Below are 22,085 nucleotides of genomic sequence, written 5' to 3' on the forward strand. Positions count from 1 at the left end.
CTGACGTTTCTTATGTTCTAAATCAGTGGTTCTCAACCTATGCGTCAGGACCCCATTTGGGGTCGAACGACCATTTCACGGGGGTCGCCAAACAACGCAGTCCGCCATTTTCCCCCCCCTTTTCCTTAGCTGTGCTACTCCCTTTTATTCTATTGGCTTTTGAAAGCCAATAGGAATGGTCCAGGCAGTCTCTGCCCTGCTGAGACCGCCGAAAGTCCCATTCTGCAAACGGTGCTGTGAAAGCGAGCTGTCTGGAAGTTTCCACCCCTCCCTGCTGAGCAACTACTAAAAATGTAAGTAAAAGAGGGCCAGGGGTGGGAGGTGGGAGGCCAGCGGGTGCAGGGAGGGTTGCTGGCGTGCGTGGGGCCCGGCGGGTGCCTTACCTCCCTTGGGCTGGGCCAGCTGGTGGTCGGCCTGCGCAGTCTCTGCCGCTTGCCAGCTACACCTCAGCTGGCGCAAGGGGCAGCACCACGCATGCGCGGCGCTCCTGGGCAGGGAAAGTCCTTGACTTACGATCGGTTGTTTAGTCCTCGACTTATGACCGGTTGTTTAGTCCTCGACTTATGACCGTTGGGGGGTCGCGGCATTAAAAAGGTTGAGAACCACTGTTCTAAATCAAGTTGCAATAGCATCAATATCAGTAAGAATCCTTTGCTGTTCTTCTGGTTGATAGCTGTAACTTATCTTTATAATCTGTATCTCTACATTCTGCCAATATCACACACCTGTCTTTATAATTCTGAATTCTTAGTTCTAAAACCACACTGATTTGGAAGATGTTACCTTCCATTCAGCAAATAAAGGTACACAGTGGAAATGAATGCAAAATTTTTACATTTGCAAAAACCATTCCAATTTTACACAAATGTTTATGAGGAAGAATACTGAAAAAATAGGTAGTCAGTCTTTAATGCATTCATTCCTCCACCCCAAGTTATTTTTGCATGCATGGAATTAAGGTGGATAACTGACAACTGAAATTATTGGTAACATTTTAGCAGACACTGGAACTATTGAAGACAAGTATGTGTTGTATTTCTTATCTGGCCAGGAGTCAGTCAGTAAATCGCCATGCATGAGCTGATTTCACATTCCACCATCCACTAAATATGGATTTTCTTAGGCACTGTCACTGCCATGTAGAACAGAATTAAATAACCTCCCTTCCTTATCCTGAAATGTAAGGAAATCTCAATAATCACTTAAATTACATTCTCAAGGGTGATCAGCATACAGAATATTTTCATTATGCTATATCTAAACTTTTCAGCTTGGAATGGAATTACCTTCATAAATGGAGATATAAGTACACCTCAAAACAGAATACCAATCTGTTACTAGCAAAAGTGCCATTGAAACAGCAGCATACCCTGAAATAATCCAGCTGTCATGACATACAACCACATTCAGGACAGAATACACACATCTCAAATATCTAGAACACTAGAACATCAGATAACAGCAGAAAGTTTGTAGGCTCCCCAAAAGCAGTTCCTCATTAAATAGGTATTTTATTTATATTTGTTCAGACTCTATCCACTCCTTTTAGGAAAAAAAAAAAATCTACGTTCATGTTTCCAGAAATTCCCACAGGGAGAGATAAATGAGGCAGCTAGTTTCTCCCATCTCCATTTGTTTCTGGGTTATAATTCCAAAGTGACTGCAAGTATCTGCAGGGTTTTTTTTTTATATATTAAAATAGAAAAAAATGAAGCAATGAGGGTGAATTGCTGGTTCAAACAATACTTGAGAGTCTCATTACTCCATGGTTGGACTGATGATACTGATAAATTCAGAATTATAAAAGGTGCTTTTACATGTAATAATTTACACAATAGGAGAATCATCTTGGTTCATTTGTGCTATAATGAAGGATCTGCTGGCCAATTGCAGACTAATGGTAGCATGTCTGAACCCCGGTTGCACTAGAATTCATCTTGTAAACATATGACAATATTGGAGCAGGGTTTGTTTTAAAGACAGTTTTGTTAATAGCAATTTGCCATTTCCTTTGTTGACTGTATAGTGTTGGAAACCATGTTATGACTTTGTAGACATCAGAAGTGCCTTCTGTTTATTACCGTTGTCTGGTAGAATATGGAAAAACAAATCTTGAGCGTTCTCCTTTAGTTAGCAAGATGTCAGACTTTGTTAACAGGGAACCGAAGTTAAAAGTTAGAAGTTAGATTTAAAAATAAAATTGGAGCAGGGAAGTCTTCAAAAGCTTCAAGTATACAGCTGGTGGGAGGAACAGAAGACATCTGTCTGGTCGCAACTATCTGCAGAAGGTCTTGTTATCTTTCATGGATGAGCACGACTTCCACAAGATTCCCTAATTCTGTCAAAAATAAAAATGTAACTGTCATGGCAAGTTTCTTGTAACTTATAATAGTGACAGTACAGACTTTCCTTGGAAAACTATGCATCTTAGATTTCTTGGAAGTAATCCTATTTTCTTCAACATCAAAGGAATCTCTTTCACTGTGACAACAAAGGAAATCAGAAGGAACTAGGGAAAGAGCCTTTGATGATTCAATATTTGGTGAGAATTTAGATACAAAAAATTAGAGGGACAAGATGTTTGCCCTGAGATTTTGTTCACAGAAATACAGCAGGAGTAAAGTCTGTATAAATTCAGGATTTTCTCCTAAGCAAAAACTAGAGTGCCTAGAATTCATTAACTATATTTTATTTATTTATTTGTTTTCTATTTCTATTTGTTTGATTTATGAAGAATGATCTAAAAAAAAGATAGTGTCCTTTCCTACGTGACTCTGTCAGCTGCTTTCACTTAGTAGCCCAACCATAATCTCCTAGCCATATTAACATATATAACTTTAAAAAGAAAGATCTAATACAAATAATCATCTTTGAGGTAATATAGTTACCCTGAAGGTATGTAAGGCAACAGCAGCACAGGAAATTAACTATATAAGACATTCCATTATATAATTACGCACTAAATTCTTATTCCTCCACTAATTGTAGCATTTTAAAGTCTTTTACAAGTATTACATCTGATCCAATACCTTAACAATAGTATTTTCAATTGTGTGCATTCTGTTTATGTGAAGAGAATAGTTTGACAAAAGACTTAGAATTAACAAGTGAAGAAAAGTCTTCCTCAGGACTTTTGATAAATAGAAAAAAATTAATTTAGAGAGCATTAGAAATGGGATATCTGGTTACATATAATGGAAGGGGCGTTGTCTTACCTGAACGCCTTTTCTCAGCATGATGATGTAGAATCCACCGGTGGGTAATTTCAGCCTTCCTGCTCAGATGAGACTAAGTCAGAACTTTAGCCATGCCTCCCTCTGGGTGTGTCTTCCCAGTTATTGACGAGGCGAAGTATCCATGATGAAGTCTGGCACAATGGCTCCAATAATCATGACACCTGCCCAGACTACCTTAACGGGAGGGTGTGGATTCTACATTATCATGCTGAGAAAAGGCGTTCAGGTAAGACAACGCCCCTTCTCCAGCATGATGAATGTAGAATCCACTGGTGGGACGTACCAAAGCCGCTCATGTCTCTACGGGGAGGGAAAAGTCTAGGCTTGTGTCCCGAGAAGAAACTACTTGCTGTAGAACCCGTCTACCAAATGCATTGTCCGCCACTGCAAACCTATCAATCTTGTAAGGACCACGTCGCTGCCCTACAGATCTCCTCAACCGAAGCCTGGGTGGACCAGGCCGCTGATGCAGCTGCGCTACGCATCGAGTGAGCCGTGATGTGTGTAGGAACTGGAAGTGACTGAGAAAGATAGGCCCGAGCAATGCATGCTCTACCAATGGTGGAAGAGGAGACCTCTGACCCATGGCGGAGGGCTGAAAGGACACGAACAAGGCCTCTGACTTGCGAAAGGCCGAGGTTCGCTTGACATAGTGGCGCAGAGCCCTGCGCACATCCAACTTATGCCACTGTCTTTTCCGATGATGTGATGGATGAGGACAAAAATTTGGAAGAACCAGATCTTGGGACCTATGAAACCATGTATTGACCTTTGGAATAAAGGAAGGGTCCAATCTGAGGACCACCCTATCCTCGAAAAACATACATAAATCACTCCTAACTGAGAGTGCGGCCAATTCTGAAATCCACCTGGCTGAAGTGATAGCTACTAAGAATGCCACTTTCAAAGAAAATTAAGAGAACAAGACCTGAGAGGTTTGAACAGAGGAGAGGTTAAAGCCTGTAACACTTTAGGCAAGTCCCAAGATGGATAGCGATGCACCGCAGGTGGTCTAGAATTAACCGCCCCTTTCAGAAAAGCACTAACTGCCGGGTGTTGCGATAAAAGAACCAAGTTGTCACAGGTAAGAATCGTTGACAAAGCCTCAACCTGCCTGCGGATGGTACTAGGTGATAAACCCTTATTCAAACCTTCCAGCAGATATTCCAATATGCTAGGAATGGTGACCGATAGCGGCCTGAGCTGTTGCTTAGTGCATCACGTGCAGAAGTTCCTCCATGTGGCATCATAAATCCTATTAGTCGAGGGACGCCTTGAGGCTTGAATCATTGAGATCACGCCGGACGAATAGGATTGCCTACCTAAACTTTCCTGCTCAAGTGCCAAGCGGCCAACTGGAGCCACTGTGGATCTGGATGTTGAAGATTCCCTTGGCTGAGAGTCACTCGGTCCAGGGGAATCCTCCACGGTGGCAAGAGCGATAGATCCACAAGGTCGGCAAACCACAGACGCTGTGGCCAATGTGGAGCAATTAAGATTATCTCCACCTGTTCCTGAATCAGTTTGCGGATAGTTGCCTGTAACAACAGGAGGGGAGGAAAGACATAAAGCAGGCCCTCTGGCCACTTGCACCGGAGGGCATCCGTTCCCTCCGCCCCCCGTGTCGTGAACCTGGTGAAGAACCTGGGGAGTTGGGTGTTCATCGGGGAGGCAAAGAGATCCAGATGCGGATGACCAAACCTGCTCGAGATTTCCCTGAACAGTGCCGGGTCCAGGTGCCACTCCGAGTGGTCTACTGTGACCCTGCTCAGGGAATCTGCTTGTCAATTTGCCTCCCCCGATATGTGTTCTGCCCTTACGGAACCCAGAGTGGACTTTGCCCACAGACCTAGATCCAAGGCCTCCTGCATGAGTGACCATGACCAGGTTCCTCCCTGTTTGTTGACGTGAGCCTTGGCTGCCACATTGTCTGTCAGAATCAGGATGTGCTTTCCCGACACTAGGGAGGAAAACCGGCAGAGTGCTAAGGGTATGGCTCTGAGTTCGAGCCAATTTATGTTGTGAGCTAAATCCGACCGGGACCACTGTCCCTGAGCCAGATGAGTCTGAAGATGGGCGCCCCAACCGAACAGACTGGCGTCTGTAGTCAAGGTGAGCCTGAGAGGCTCCTTGAAAATGGTCCCCTTGGTCATTGCGGATGAAGCCCACCATAGAAGAGATAACAGAGTGAGGTGAGGAACCCTGACCTTTCTGGTGGATGCACTGAGGTTCCATTTCTGGAAGGGAAGGAGGAACCACTGAAGGCTTCTGGAGTGAAGTCTGGCCCACGGAACGATCCCCATGCAAGAAACCATCTTTCCCAGGAGTTGAGACAGCTGGACCAGAGGCACTGCTTTCTCTCTCCAAACCTGGTATACGAGCTTTCGGATGCTAACCCGACGCTCCTGTGAAAGATAAACTTTGCAAAGATCTGACTTTATAAAAATCGCCCCTAGATGAAGGAGGCGCTTTGTGGGGATCGTGTGGCTCTTTTTGAAGTTCACGGAGAACCTATGAACCTGAAGTGTATGTATTGTGATTCCCAGGTCTGACTGAGCTGACTGGAAGGAGCTGGATTGCACTAGAATATTGTCTCATAGCATTGCACGCGCACTGGCATCATCCTGAGGTGGGCTGCCAATACTGCCAAATTTTTTGTGAAAACCCTTGGGGCTGAAGAGAGACCAAAGGGAAGAGCCCTGTATTGGTAATGCCGATGTGCGTAACAAAACCGAAGGAACCTGCGGTGTTCTGGAAGTATCAGGATGTGTAAGTATGCCTGTCAGGTCTATGGAGGATAGGAAGTCCCCATTTCTGATGCTGGCCAGAATGGACTTTAGGGTCTGCATCTTGAACCTTCTGTAGGTCAAGAAGTAATTCAGACCCTTTAAGTCCAGTATCGCCCTCCATCCCCCTGAGGCTTTGGGGACCACGAACAGAATGGAGTAAAACCCCTCTCCTACCTGATCCTGTGGTACATGTTCTATGGCCTTGATTTCTATCAAATGGGAGATGGCCGTGGCTACTAACTCTGCCTTGGTTGTGTTTCGCAATACTGGGCACTGTATGAAACGATCTGGAGGAGGTGAGTAAAACTCTAGAGTGAGACCGTGTTTTATGGTCTCTCTGACCCAAGAGTCGGTGATGGTGACCTCCCAAACATCGCTGAACCGTGCCAGGCGACCCACTATGGGGGAGTCCTCCTTGGCGTCACTTGGACCGCCTGTAGGGACGGCCCCTGGAGCCCCGGAAGGGATGCTTGGACTGGAATTGGCCCCTGGTTCCTGTGTTCTGGCGGTCCTGTTGACGATCCTGCCTGGGAGGAAAGGATTGCGAGCCTCTGGGCCACTCCCAGGACTGCCCGGTCCGAAAGGGCTGCCTCCACTCCCAGGAACCACTGGGACGGAAAGTCTGCCTGCGAAACTCCTGCTGGGGCCGCCTATCCGACCTTTTGGAGGGGTGTGCCAGGATCTTACGTTTGTCCTTGCCCTCAATTATGTGTGGTTCGAGGACTGAACCGAATAAGTGTGTACCACTGTACTTGGCCGTCGACAGACGCCACTTGGACTTTAAGTCAGTCCGCCACTGTTTCAGCCATAGTAGTCTCCGAGAAGCTACTGTGGCTGCAATAGATCTAGCGGAATACCTGGCCGAATGAAGAGAAGCATCTGCCATGTACTCTGAAGCTGCCACTAGCTTCCCTAGTGTCTGATGTGTCCGAACCTGATCAGGGGGAATGAGTGCCTGGATTTCGCGGAGCCACATGATTGATGCCCTTGCGAAAAAGGAAGATGAAGTCGCAGCCTTAATTGCCCACGCCGAGGCCTGGTGAGCTCGGCGAAGGGAGAACTCGAACTTCTTGTCCTCTGCCTTCAGGGCCTCAGCCATATCCCCTGGAATTGCAGATGTGGAAAACAAAGAAGTTAGAGGAGTATCCACAGAAGGCATCTCTAAGAGGGAAGCAAAAGAAGAAGAAACGTTGTAAAGTTTCTTTTCTGTACTACTGGGAGAAGGTAACGTAGCCAGAGATGTCCACTGTTTCTCCACCGTAGTACGAAAGATGTGCGGGCAAGGAATCTGCTTCTCCTCTACAACCTGTTCTGCGAACAAGGGGTTAGACTCTTGGCTGGTGGATGTGGAGGGTTTCTCTTCCTGTACTGAAGTGAGGTTGGCAGTGGTACAGGCCTTCATAAGTAGAGACCTGAAGAGAGAAGGGTCAAAAAGACCCGAAGTTGACACCTGTTCAGGCGCTGCCTCCTCATCCTCTGACATGGGCATGTTGGCTATCTCCAGGTCCATTGACCCCTCCTCCCCTAGCTGGGAGGAAGTCTCAGAGATGCCAGAACCAGGGACTGTGGCATGTCCCACTTGAGAAGGAGGTATGGACGGAGGCGGTGGTGGTTGCAAAGGTCCTTGTTGACTCCTAGAGGATGACATAAATTGCATAAATGCATGGTGCATGAATGCCTGGAATTGCTTTTCTGACCATATATCCCATTGTTCCATAGAACTAACCCCAGCCTCCGCTGAGGCATACATGGCCTCAGGACCCTGCTGTATAGAGGAAGATGAGGAGTGAGTGGGACCAACCTATTCAGTTTCCCCCTGAGGAGACCATGCCCGAGGGGCATCATGCGAAGGCGCAAATGGAAGCTCAAATGGAGAAATGTCCAATGGAACGGGGGGAACCACTTCAGCTTCACTGGACATGAGCCTTTGGGCTTTGGAGAATTCCCTCTCCAGCGCCTGATGTCTCCTCGAGGCCTCTCGCTTGGCTGCCTTGGAGGTCTCTTTGATGGATAAGTGTTTTGTCTTGGCTTTTTTCTCCCCCCCTCCCCCCGTGTCCAAATTAGTTGATCTACGCTTTGTTTGTGCGGGGGGGATACCAGAGCCTTGTGATGCCTGGGATGAGGAACTGTCTACCATTGCAGTCTGGATAATCTGGGTAGGAGATATCCAGAAGTGGGGGGAACCCAAACACACAGATCAAGTTGTCAGAGATGGAAAACCGATCCTCGCTCTGAACAACAGCAATGGCAAAAGACAGCCAGACAGTTCCCTAAAAGTGCCTGTCTAGGCCTTGTAGCAGAGTGCCGCAGACTAATTGGAACAGGTGGTTCTGAAATAAATTTCCCCTTCGCTCAACTCACACAAGTATGAAGGATATGTAACCTGAACCACAATGAGTAGTTAGAACAATAATACAAATACAATGAGGTGATCACTGCTGATTCTCCTGATAACACACCAATTATCCTGAAAAGATGTTGAAATGTTTCCCCCCAGTACAGGCCTGACACAGCAGGCCAAGGCAATAATAAAGCAGGCCCCAAAAGAGCTCAGAGGAACACGAGGTCCCTACAAAATGGTGTCCACGCCTATAACACTCTCAAAATGGCGGCCGCATCCTGAGCACGCGTTCAAAATGGCGGCCGCGCCTGTTCAGTGCCTCCTAAAAATGGCGACAGCACCGAAAATGGGGAAGAGAAGGTAAAAAATCCCCTACTAGGGAGAAGCTTTAAGAATCAGCCAAGCTAAGTAAAGCCCTCTTTCTCCCCCCCCCCCTGTTCACAAGAGGCACTTGCTGTTGATCACGCAGCCTCCGCTGCGATCCGAACTCTTTGCTGCCGAGAGAAGCCTCGTGGCCTCGACGAAGATGGAAAGGGAAGCCCTCCGGTCTGCCTGAGCTCCAAAAAGACTCTGTTCGCCACAAGCCAGCTGACTGGATGCTCTGCGCTCCCGCTGATCCGCTCTATCGGAGCTGAAAGCTCCACCTGAGATCGGCCTGCAGCCTTCTCACAGGGGCCTGTTAGGCTCAAAGCCAAAAGGCCTGAGTAAAATTCCAGTGCCAAATTTAGTCAAATTTGAGTCCAAATTTAAATAAGGAATAAACACTCCAATTTAGAGACTGTAGAATGAATTAAATTCAATTAGCTAATCAATTAACCTAGTCTAACTGAGGAGCCAAAAGATTTGCGCCCTACTGAGCTGAGACTAAGTCAATAACTGGGAAGACACACCCAGAGGGAGGCGTGGCTAAAGTTCTGACTTAGTTTCATCTGAGCAGGAAGGCTGAAATTACCCACTGGTGGATTCTACATTCATCATGCTGGAGAATAAGCTTTGTTCGTTACGGATATTCTCCATTCTCTAATTTACTGCAATCTACAGTTTAGCTAGAGATCTCACTGACTTTATCGCTGGTTGGTAAAAAGATTTTGATTTAATACCTGGAAGAGCTACGCTCTTTGCTCACACAGTCATCGTGAGAGGTAGTATCACCATTTCCCATCATGCTGCATATTCTCCGCTTTTTTCTTCGATGGACCATTCCTTCAGTTTCAGAGCTAGAATCGCACTAAAGAAGAAATAATGTCCTGAATTTCAAAACTGCAATTTTTAAAAGGCTTCATCGGAAAAAGCTACGACATTTGAGGAATAACATCCAGTACTAGTCCTCACTTAACAGTCATAATTGGGATAAGCAGCCGTCATTAAATGAAGTGTCATGCGACTGTTCCACTGAGCAATAGAAGTTTTGGCAATCCTAGCTGCTGTTATCCCACAGTCATTAAGAGAGGACTCACAGGCTCCAAGCCATTCTTGGAAAAAGGTTAGGGACTGTCTCGGCTTGAACTCCCTCATCCACCTATTCCCCCCTCATCTCTATCCATTTGGCTGCCCATCTACCCTACTGTCACCAGCCCTGCCTGTCACCCTGCACACTGTTATTCTAAATGAACACAGCTCCTGGCAAATGCATGAACAAAGACCCTGGAGCAAAAGAAGGCCCTGGCTGGTACAGCAGTGACATATGTTGTAGTGGTGAACCAGGCCACATGGTAGTAAAGTAGGCAGGCAGCCAAAAGGCAGTCATAAATGTGGGTGGCATTGCAATGGACCAGTTAACAGCACCACTGTTAATTATGAATGGTGGCCGAAAAAATGGACATTAAGCAAGGACTACCTGCATGTTTTTCTCCATCCAGAAACAAAACAGGGACGGTAGAAAATCCTTCATCTATAATTAGTAGCTTTGTCTTGCTAGAGTTTAGCTTGAGCCTGATCTCTTCCATCCAAAATCACACAACCTCCAGGCTATGGCAGGACTTCAAGAGTGTCTCTGACCTGGAGTTACAATATTCAGTTAAATATCATCATCATACTGATAATTTTGGACTCCAAACTGTTGGATGATTTCACCTAGCAGCTTCATGCAGATGTTAAGCAACAAGGGAGAGAAAAAGTACCTGTGTGGCGTCTCACAAAAGAGCAACCACAATGCTATTCTCTTCCTTGCAACTACCAACAGTTGGCATTACAAAGGAAGCAGCAGAACTACTGCAAAACAGTGTCTCCAGTCCCCACCATGGTCAATTATACTGAAGGCTATTAAAAGGTCCAAAAGGACCAGAACAAGCAAACTATCCATGTCCAGGTACTGATATAATTCATCAACAAAGCAACCAATCTCTGTCAACTCTATCCATTGCCAGGGTCTGAATCCTGATACCAAGTCCAGATAACCCAGTTCTTCTACTGTGCTCTGTAGTTGATTCCAGACAAATGTCTCAATACCTTTTGCCAGAAAAGTAAGGTTGGAGACCAGGTGATAATTATCTAAGACCTTCAGATCCAGAGAAGATCTCTTGATGAGGGGATGACTAATACCGGTACCTCCTTAAAGGCTGCCGGCATGAAACCTGCCTGCAAAGAGGTGTTCACAATTTCCCAGGTCCACAGAATTACCACACTCCCCAAAGAACCAGGATAGGCATGGATCCAGATCACAATAGTTCAGGACATTATAGAGAGAACCCTATTCACTTTGTTGGAAGTGATAGGATGAAAAGAAACCCAAGTAACTTGCCAAGGTAGTCCAGATTAGAGGCAATTTGAGGCAACTATGCTGCAAAGTGCAAGCAAACTAGACATAACAAACAGCAGAATGGCCCTTACCCAGAACGGAGTTGGACATCCAGAAAAGGGCAATGCAGTAAGAGAGAAGACATAATGATATTCTGCCTGTCCATAACCAAGTTGTAGGTGTCTTATTATAGACAGAGCTGGCCTTAACCAGTACCAATTTAAGACCAGCTGCCTCAATTAAGTCCCCAAGTAGAAGCAGCCAAAATGGAAGAAAGGACCACTAACATACTGTAGGCCCCTCTTTCCCCAACTTTAAGCTTAATACTCAATCACTCTTTTGTGGTCTATCAATGGTTTACTATGGAGGGGGGAATGAAATACCCTACTTGGAGGAGGCCATAACAGAAGTATGAATGCCATTTAGATTTGGTCATGTGCAGTTTGTCTCTAAAATATTTTTTCTGAATATGCTAATTGGTGGTACAATCGGCAGAAGCAGAATTTGCAACCTCAGCTGAAATGAACAACATAGATCTTTCAAGATACTGTCCTCCAGTAGCACACAGGACAGGCAGATCCTTCTCAGGATTTCTTAAGATTCAATTGATAATGTCACTGATTTTGGTTGAGAACCTTATCTCTCCTCTTTTATGGACAGTTTTGATTTTTGTCTTTATATATGGCTATAGCTTGGGTTAAACAGCAGTTGTTGTTTAGTTCTTATGTAGGTGTATCTGCAGCAACCCAATCCTTACCTCTGAGTCAGAATCTGAAGAACTGGAGCTGGAAGAACTAGATGAATCACTAGAACTGTCTGAAGCAATGCCCGTTGATTCTTGTAAGTCAACAGAATCAGCTAGTACAGCTAGTTCAGGATGTTCCTGCTTGAGGACCCTTGAGATGTATAAATAGAGGATAAATGCATTATGTTTTAAAGCGATAAGGAGGATAAATGCCACATATCTTACTCTTTACTTCATAGGCCACTCAGAACATTTTTACAGCATAACAAAAAAATAACAAAAATATGTCCTGCTCTCCTCCTCAAGCAATAAATTAAAAAGGAGCGACTTAGTAAAGGCTAGATACACAAACTGGGGCATAAAAATCTTTGTTACCAAAGAAAAGAAGAAGTGATCATCTCAAAAATGTTTGCTTTGCCAGATCACTATCCATCTCGGGGCAGTTTTGCTTGAGACTTTGCCAAGGCATCTTCCCAGAGATCTGCCCAGTTGGATGGATGGCAGCTTACTCTGCTCTCTCAAAATTCAGCTTTCACTGCCCATTTTATTAATTTAGGAAGCAAAATATTCCACTGGTGAAATCAACTTTTTTTCCCCCTATCGTCCTCATTTTAGGTCATTTTTAAAGGGTTTCCCGAAGTGTTTAATTGGCATTAAATCCACCCCCCACCCCCATAGGAATTGGCATTTGCACACAATTTATGGAATATCAAACTACTACAGCTATAAAATATTGATTAGGTATCTCAGGTAGCTAAGTGAAATCAGTAGTGGGATACACAAATTCTGTTCTTAAGACATGACCCAAATTAATCCAACAACAGGATATTAATATTATTATTAAAAATATGAAGCTGCTTACCAAAAATATAACAAGACAGGGCTATTGCCTGCATGGACCTACTGGATCTATTGGTTTTCCAAAGACCAAGTGACAAATTGTTATGGGAGTGTAATGTCTAGATCTTTGGTTTGATCTAGCAATGCTCGGTAGGAAACAAAAGACTATTCCTCTGTGAAAGTTTAGAAATGCTGGAGCTAGTTGGGATGCATTTATACACGCAGCAAAGTTAGGAGGCTTCACCTTTAATTTTATTGATTTAATTAAAACATTAAAATAACTTTAATCAGTAATCACTTTAATATTACTTTTGTGCTTAATAACTGAGTGATCAAACATTCTCAGCCTTACAAGTATAACTTTTAAATATATAGTTGAGTCACCTTAATGAATCTTGAAATCCAGAAGCCTAATTCTTCTTCTGGACTCCATGGACCATGTTGCTATTACAAGCCAGACTGCCCAGAAAGTCTTTCCAAAATGCAAAAAACTTAATTAGATTTACATTTCACATATTACATTAAGCATTATTCCAGGTGTCTGCATTGCTCTAGGAAGCAACAACTGGCTTATCCAACCAGCACCTGGGAAATCATTGAAGTAACATTGATGTCTCTCACCTGTACCATTTTCTGGATAACTTCGGTCTTCCCCTCACTGTCTTGTGCCACACCACAGGGAAGTTTGTACAGCTGGCAAAATTCTGAGTGACAGCAATAGTCGTGTCAAGATTGAGAACAACATGCCACCAGCCACCTAGAAATGCAACACTGTGGAAGCTTATGATCATCAACAGAAGAAAATACATAAATCACTGTTTTAACCGTAACTTTACAATCAATAAATAGCTTGTTTGTTTTACATGTTTTCTTTGTAATACATCCCAAAGGTCTGATCATCAATAGCAACTAATTCTGTATTAAATTAAATTTCCAACATAAGTTCTCCTTTTAGTTTTCCTTATATTGTAGAGAATGTTGAATTGGGTAGACAGTGGAACAGATAAGGGGAAAAGGCTGTCAAACTTGTACTCCTTTTTATGTAAAATCCCAGTGCAAAACAACAGATGCAGGCTGAAATTATCTGCATAGAAAGGGGACTATATCATACAACCTTTTCCACCCGTGTTTATCAGATGACTGAATTCTCTAGACAATAGGACTTGGGGATAGAGACTAGGGAATATATATAAACACAGGTTGAGCCCTCAAGCCCCCTTAAGGATTTTAGCTCAGGAAGCAGGTCATAGAAGAGAAACAGCAGACAAGAACAAATGGTTGACATATCAGAAATTATTGGAAAACCATCAAGGGGAATGAAAGAAGATTATAATGTCACTTTTGAGAGACAGAGGTTAAAATATAATTGTACTTGTAACTCCTGTTCGTATTTTTTTTTCTATTTTTCATTTTTTTTCTTGCATTTCTTGCCTCTTTTTTGTCTATTTATTCCCCGATTTATATTAGTTTGCATAATTTTTATCTTTTTTAAAAAAATTTCAATAAAAATTAAATACAAATGACTTTTCTAGACAGTAGATTAAAATATTCATAGGATATACCACACTTTTGTCTGATGAAATTGGTTAAAATTACATATCATTAAATTTTCCAGCTTTTAATTATCTTTAATGCCAGTGAAAATTTGGTGCTGGAATAGTTTGAGTTTAAATAAAGGTGGAATATTTTGTTAAAGCACTATTAAAATATAGTTAATAAAATAAGCAAGCACTAACACAGAACATGACTGAAATCCACATTCAGTTTCTTGTGAACTGAAGATATCATGCATCACAGTAGACATTATTAAACCACAACAAATTATCCAATTTTAAGCTGAAAATATGTGACTGCCCAAAATCACTCAATGAATTTCCATGGGTAAGTGTGGATTTGAGCCTGGGTCTCCCTGGTATCATACCAACATCATAATGATTATACAATTTTTAGTAAGTAAAATTGTTTAATCAGATTATTGGCCATAGGGCCGTGGTGGTGAACCTGTGGCACGCGTGCCACACGTGGCACGCAGAGCCCTCTCTGTGAGCACGCGTGCTGTCGCCCCAGTCCTAGGCCTTCAGCTGGGTTTTATAAAACCTTTCCGCTTTAGGCCTCGCTGCCGTGTGCAAAAAAAAAAAAAAAAAGGGTTCTATCAATTAATTTCAACTTCTTGTGGGGGAAAAAAGATCTTGCAAAGTTGGAATTGATTGATTGAACTTTTTAGTCCCACCCAGTCTGCCGTTACCGCAGCCACGCCCACCCAATGGGCCACACCCACCCAATGAGCCACGCCCACCCGGCACCCAACGATACATAAGGGGTTTTGGGTTGCAGTTTGGGCACTCGGTCTCTAAAAGGTTCGCTATCACTGCCATAGGGACTTTATTTCCATTTCATGAAACTCTGAAAGGACAAGGAAAATTACTTCTCCCAACTATGTAAAAGATATCATAAAATGAACATCTACTTTGCACATGTGGCTATATTAATGCACTGAAGTAACTGATTTTAAAGAAATTAAGAACGATCATCCTGTCAATTCTCTGATTGCACTAATTAAGGTGTCTGTCACTCAGAAGACACTATTCATGGATTTATTCACCATAACTTCCATGACATTTTAATTGTTTAGAGAGTCCCTATTTCAGTTTCCTTTCTGAACAACTCACTTTATATTAGGTTTATTCATCTATCCATGTGTCATGTTTCCTTTATGTATTGGATATATAAAGAGAAGCCTTTGCAGCTTTTCTAGACCCTTTGATTTTAAGGAATGGCATCTGTGTTCAAAGGCTTAGGGATCTTCATAAAAAGATTATCTCATTAAAAGTATATTCTTCAACAGGAGAGGTAGACAATCTTTGATCACTTCTTATGAATTTAATTAGGAGTCCTAAGGTCTGCAGTAAGCAGTGATTAATACATAGCTTGCCTCCCAAGACAAAGGTGCTCCTAAGCTTATGGTCTTTTAAAAGTTTGTGAAATTCTGGGTCTAAAACAGCTTTGGAGATTAAGTGTACACATTCTTTGTCACCAGATTGATTTCTGCTGTATTATGATACAATATCATATGACCTTGTTAGACACATAGTAACAAAATGTATAAAAATGTAAAAAATAATTATGGCCCCAGAGTCCTCCAGGATATTCTGGTTAGATCTATGAAAGAGGAGGGTTATGCTACATTTTTATAAACCCATACTTGTCCCCCCCCAATCTTTGTTTTGTGAGTGTTAGGATTTTTATCTTTTTCTCCTCTAAAACTTGATTTGGAACTTAGATGGCTCGCCATCTCAAAGCAATACTTTGACCTTATCAAAATGCATCAACAAGAATGAAGAAGGCAGTGGAGGCTGCAAAAAAAAAAAAAAAAGACCAGAGACTGATCCTCCCTACTGTAGAATAAAATAAGACTTCAACATAGAATTTAACAAATACGCATACCTGGCACAAACACAGTCTCTCCAGGTTTTTGTACTATTTCCAAAGGTTTGAACTCTGAAGGCCAAGTGGGAAGTTGCGTTCGGGGGTATATTACTCTGAACCAAGTGATGGCTTCATCTTGCTGGTTGCCTCCTTCTTCGCGAGTCACTTTGATCAGTTCTCTGGGAGTGCTGGTAGGAAAGAGACACCAGCGCTTATGTCCATGGACTAAGGCATTCCAGGCACTGGTTCCCAGAGGGTCAATGTGGATACCTGTTCCTGAACGAGGTGGGCCCATCACAAACCACCTGCAATATTAGAAAACTTAATTATTTTTCTTGTTAACATTTCCCCAAAATAAAGATTCCCTTTCTTTTTCTAAAGCAGATCTATTCTGTTCCACTTACATTCCATTCTGTTCCATTTACAAATATGTATAACACACACACACGAGAAATTGTTCTCTGTAAGTTAGGCTGTTGATTTATTTACCTTAATATTACCCATATAGTGAAAAAGTTTTCAGGAAGATTGTTTCCATATTTCTAGATATAAAAAATAGAAGTCTAACTTTGTAATCCCCTTCCTAATGGAAAATAAAATAGCATTTCAAGACAGCTACATAAGTTTATTTTACCAAATGTGAATCTTGACCACGTGAGGAATGATTTTCAGAATGTCCCATGAACATTCCACCCTGTGAAGAGTTCAAAATCTGAGTTTTTAATGTTGGAGAATAAAAAAAAGAATGCAAAGCATCATTACTAAAAATAACGATGTCAAGAATGGATAGTAAATGTTATTCTATGTTCTTTTTTAACAATCTAACACAATCGTCCAAGAGTATGCCCTACCAGTTATTTCAAAGGCAGAGATGAATAAAATGTTTTATTTCCCTAATGACAGGAGAACCCAACTGTGGACATTGTTGTCTAAACAATAGAGTCCAGAACTGCACAAAAGATGCATTTAAATAGTAATGCGACCGTTATCAGTTGGGTGCTATTCATGTAGTCAGACTGCATTTCCCAGAATCTGTACTCAGTATTGCCTTTTGACCCTCTCAGAGAGTGCTTTATTGGCTAAGACCAATATTGGTAAGAAAAGCGAAAAGACACTGACTGCACAAGTTCACTCTTCTAAAAGCCCTTAGATTTTTTTAAAAACATTTTAATCTGAGTTTTAATTGGCTTCTGAGTTATAGCTTAAATGCAGCTGCTGTTTGGAAAGCCATCCTGTTTTGTAAACAACAAGTGTAAACAACCCTTTTAGTCTTAGTGTGCCTGGACTAAATGTGCAGGACAAATGAGAACAATGGACATTCACTGGTCTATAAGCCAGACTTTTGGTGCTTGGGTTAGCTAGTTTATACCTGTAAGGTGGCCGCCTCTTCTCTCCTGCATATTTGAACAGATCGTCAGTGAAGAATTTGGGTACCCTATAGTCCTCCAAAAGTTTTTTGCGCTTTGGATGCTCCCCATAACTGCTGTCAAATATATAGAGAGGACTATCATCTCGTGTGGTCTCCATGTATTCAATGTAATATTTCATCTTCATTTTCACAGAATAACCATCGTTGTCCTCCCCACACTTGAATTTCTGGTTCCTGTATTTGCGCTTCAGACGTTCCATAGTCCACTTCTCTTGGGCTGACCACCCTGCCTCAGCATTTAACAGGACAACAGGCTTATATGGTTTCTCATATCTTTCAATGAATTCTTCCACTGACAAATGGAGGGCATCTGCTCTTTCCACATTATCCTACAAGAATGGATGAAGAACTACCTTTAAAACAAAGTAACAAAGAATGTAATACAGTAGAACATTAATGAACCTATTAGCCCCACTGAATGAAACCCACAAAGTCAACAAAAATGCTTCAAAATTATGTTAAATTCTTGTTTTCCTTATAAGTTGCATAAAGATATGCAGGCTTATCCAGGTATTGCTAAGTGAAGTGGATTTTATTTTTTAATTTTGAAATAGAAGTGTCCATAATGTATCTTGGGAGATAATTTTTACATGAGGCCATTCTACTGTACTTCCATTCTTATATAAAAAAAAATCTGCCATTTTAATCTTTTAAACTACAGAATCCCACAAAGAACTGCTATTAAGGTCAAGAGAATTTACTCCCAGATAAGCAAATATATAATCAAAATCTTAATGTAAAATGTTTTAAATGACAGCTACCAAACTGACTATTAGTTTTTGCCTGTGACAGACAAATGTGTGAAAAAAATGCTGTTTGATATGCATTTCAAGTATCATACTATATTTCTAAACAAACTTGTGTGCTAAGGTAAATTGGAATTTTATTTACTCTTACTCAGGGATGTCAAACTCAATTTCATGGAGGGCCGCATCAGCATTGCAGTTGCCCTTGGGGGGCCAGGTGGGTGTGGCCAGGGTAGGTGTGGTCTACTGGGTGGAATGGATGGAGTGGGTGTGGCCTATTGGATGGCGTGGCCAGCTCTACATCGTTTGCGTCAAGGGTGCCTGTGGGGGCCTTGGTAGGAGTGGGACAGATCTGAGGGTCTCTGGCAGAAGGAGGTGGGACCAGGGCAAGCGCCAAGGCATGGTGCATTTCTTCATTCCTCACAAAGGGTGACACCTCCCCAGCATGCACCCAGGGGGCGGGGCCAATGCGCAGGGGCTGGTTCCTCGCTGTTTCTGGACAGCCTTGTGGAGCTAAGACTGAATGCATTTCAGCATAGATGGCCACCACAAAATTGTACATTGGCTCCTGGCTGGCCTGGGCCAGGGCCAAGACAGTGGGGGCCATTCCCTCACTGTTTCCAGGATGGCTTCGCGGGCCACATGAAACCACTTTGCAGGCCACATCCCGCCCCCGGGCCTTGTGTTTGACATGTCTGCTCTTGCTCATCAGGAAGAAGGTGCAAAGAATAAACCTATCCCATTATTGAAAGAGCACTTTAGACATGGGCTTTGACGTAATGCTTTGCACTCAGTTTGAAAAGAGCCCTTGGGAGTGCACTGAGGCATGATCACAGAACTTTCCTGTAGCTGTTTAAAGCAGCCACACAAACCTGGAAAAGACTCATCTGCTTTAAAGGGCTGCAGTGAGGTATTACATTTGTGCACATGATCCAAAGTATTACACAAACTCCACCCTGAAAAAAACTTCAGGAACAAGTAACAGACAGGGAGAACAATAAAAAATATTTTGCAATCTAATCTAAAATCATTTAAGAGCCTTATCACAGCTCTTATCCTCAGAAACAGCAAATGGTGATGGAGGTTTTCACAGATGCAACAGATTTTGAAATATGTGCTAGTTACCAAAGTAGCAGATAAAAGTTTTAATTGGGAAAGTAACAGAAAAATAAGGAACAGTAGGGTATGAATTTGCTATTAGAGGTAATCCTCAACTTATGACCATAATTGAGTCTGCAATTTTGATTGTAAGTTTTGATGGTCATTAAGCCGATCACTATGTGACTGCACCTGGTTTAATGACCCTTTTATCACAGCAGCCATAAACTGAGTCCATTATTCACTGTGGAATGTTTTTTTCCAAAAACTGGAAGTAAATACCTGTTTCTGGCAAAAACATTGTAAATCCCAGTCATGTGGCTACTTGATGCCTCAAATAGACCAAGTGCCCAAAATGTAGTCACATGATTGCAGGGGGAGGAGAGGAGTGGGTATTGTAACTTTGAATCCAGGTGATAAGCAGCTTTTCTGGTCTGTTGCAACTTCGAAGGACACTAAGCAATTGGTTGTAAGTCAAGGACTATATTTTCAATCCTAGTAAGGTTGCGAGATAAAATCTTAAAATTAAATAAAATTTATGATGGGAGATGGGGCATTCAAAAGGAATAGGGAAGAATAGTGTTTTCTAAATGTCAGCAAAGTATAAAATAATCTACTAGTTGATCCCTGGGTGATGCATAACACATGCACTAAGACTCTTGACTTCTTACTGTTTAATAATACCAATAATCCCATCACCCCTCCGCTTCTTTTCCAAAAAAAAAAATCAGATTTGTGAAGCAAACAAACCTTGAAGGAAAATCAAGAAAAGTCTGATGGAAAAGAATGGCAATCCTAACTGCAGTCCCAAAAACAAATTTCTCTGGTTGAGAATCTATACCTGAAACTAAAATGGACCCACATCCATATCCTTACCTTCACCTTCCATTATTTTATACTAAAATATCTATCTCACTGACATGAAATTTGCTTAAACACACATATACTGTATTTAATAAGCTGAATGGACAAGTCCATTAAGTGACCATGAGTCACTCAACTTGAATTAGAATTTAACAACTTTATTTGTAGCATGCCACACTGTTACTTATGACAGGTTCATTTCCTTCCCATTTAAAAACTGGACATAATTTAACTCAGCAGTGAACAACCCAATTATTGCTTAATCCTATTTACAGCTACTGAGAATTACACCATATATAATTAAATCCTTGCTATTCTTACAAGATCTACTTTTTATAATTCATCTTTTCTTCACTTTCTATATTTTGTCTAAACCAGGGGGTAGGCAACCTTACAGAAATTCTGGGTGTTGAGGTCCACGAGTCATAAAAGAGCCAAGGTTGCCTATCCCTGGTCTAAACTAATCTATATGTACAGATATTCTATGAAATCTGCTTTACATAAATAACATGTCTTTTCAGCATATCAAAAACATCCTAAAATAATTATCTGCTCCGAACATTTCCCTTTTCTTTACCCCTTTATTAACCCATTCGTATCTATAATTCTGGTAATTTGTGTTTTCTCCTTTGCCTAAAGGGCAACTAGCCTGTGTCAACAACAAGTCTGGCATATCTTTATTTACTTAATTGCAAATCCTATTCCATTTAACCTGACTTAATTCAGAAGAAATACATACAGACTGCACTACCGATTAAAAAAAATAGCATCAAGTTGAAAATACACAAGTGTAGATTCTCTCTCACAAACATTCAATTCTTTTTCTTGTCCAGAAAGTTTCCACAGCAATGAAGTCCCGCTGAATTAACGCACGTGCATTATCATACTCGGCTGCTTTCCCATCACTTTAATGGAAACCCAAACCGTACAAAATATAACTCACGAGGGGAGATTTCAGCCAACCTGCTAAGGACCCTCCTCACCTCGAGACCGTTATCCTAGCCAAAGGGGTCCCCAAATTCTTCAGCTCCGCGACCCCCTTCCGTGAAGCTTCAGATTGTTTATCGACCGCCAAACGTTATATATAAAAAATAATTTAATAATTGCCACTTTAACTAAGAGTACTACGAATAACCATGGCAATAATAAAGGATAGCCCCATCGATCCCTCGGGGTCGATATTGAGACCACTCCGAGGAACCCTGGAGCCGATACAATCCCCAGAGACACGGAGGAAGGGGGGATTAAGTCTTTCGCCCCTCTCAGAGACCAACCTACCCAGCGGGCTCTTGGTGTCGGGAGGATCAACCGAAGAGAGATCGGTCTCTTTAGCCAACCCGCCTTGAGCTGCTGGAGGAAGGGGGCTTATAAAATCTGATGCAAAAGCCGAGCCACCTCTCTTATCAGCATCCCCGGGAAGGGGATTCGATTCCCTCCGGTCCGCTGTGGCTTTCGACGGCCGCCCTTTCCCCGCCACCAACCTTCCTAGACTCTCTCTCCGAGTCCCGCTCACCTTACAGCCCGCCGGGTTCAGCGGGAAGCTCTCGCAATAGTTGTGGCGAGTCCAGTCGAGGGAGTCCTTGAGCTCGGGACGCGCGCTCCGCTTCGCCTCACGGATGCGCTTCTTGCTTTTGTGGTTCATGCTCCCCACGCGGCTCACCCTGCCCTGCCCGGCTCTTCCGGCTACGGATTCCGCGACTGCACCCTCCCGAACAACAGCGCCCCGCCGCTTCCAGAAATGTCACCTCCGCGCCGACTCAGCAGCCGCATCGCGGCCTCGTCGCGACCCGCCTTGGTTCGACCTCCGCTTCCTCCCATTGGCTGGCGCCGACAG

General features: G+C 42.8%; 1 protein-coding gene across 3 annotated transcripts; it reads right to left on the minus strand.

The window, feature by feature from the left end:
* Window positions 1-1,491: 1,491 nt before the first annotated feature.
* On the minus strand, window positions 1,492-22,042 carry JMJD6 (jumonji domain containing 6, arginine demethylase and lysine hydroxylase). 3 transcript variants are annotated; one of them, XM_039328106.1, is made up of 8 exons: window positions 21,765-22,042; window positions 17,484-17,872; window positions 16,133-16,419; window positions 13,310-13,445; window positions 11,861-11,999; window positions 9,467-9,594; window positions 3,216-7,659; window positions 1,492-2,338 (listed from the first exon to the last, which is right to left on the minus strand). In XM_039328106.1, the coding sequence occupies exons 1-7, from the start codon at window positions 21,891-21,893 to the stop codon at window positions 6,447-6,449; spliced, it is 2,421 nt and encodes an 806-aa protein (XP_039184040.1). In that variant the 5' UTR covers window positions 21,894-22,042; the 3' UTR covers window positions 1,492-2,338; window positions 3,216-6,446. The 3 variants fall into 3 exon arrangements, with proteins under 3 accessions (XP_039184040.1, XP_039184041.1, XP_039184042.1); XM_039328107.1 differs by having other exon boundaries at window positions 17,484-17,896; window positions 21,765-21,899; XM_039328108.1 differs by lacking the exon at window positions 3,216-7,659 and having other exon boundaries at window positions 21,765-22,028.
* Window positions 22,043-22,085: the final 43 nt, after the last annotated feature.

Source organism: Crotalus tigris, unplaced genomic scaffold (assembly GCF_016545835.1).
Source record: "Crotalus tigris isolate CLP2741 ecotype Arizona unplaced genomic scaffold, ASM1654583v1 scf7180000024370.6872682, whole genome shotgun sequence".
NCBI classification, from domain to species: domain Eukaryota; kingdom Metazoa; phylum Chordata; class Lepidosauria; order Squamata; family Viperidae; genus Crotalus; species Crotalus tigris.

Excerpts from the sequence above, each read along its gene's own strand:
- JMJD6 (XM_039328106.1), bottom strand. The coding sequence starts at position 21,893 with ATGAACCACAAAAGCAAGAAGCGCATCCGTGAGGCGAAGCGGAGCGCG. Across the intron at positions 17,873-21,764 it reads TGAACCCGGCGGGCTGTAAG|GATAATGTGGAAAGAGCAGA; the intron begins GTGAGCGGGACT and ends CCATTCTTGTAG. Across the intron at positions 16,420-17,483 it reads AAGAGGCGGCCACCTTACAG|GTGGTTTGTGATGGGCCCAC; the intron begins GTATAAACTAGC and ends CTAATATTGCAG.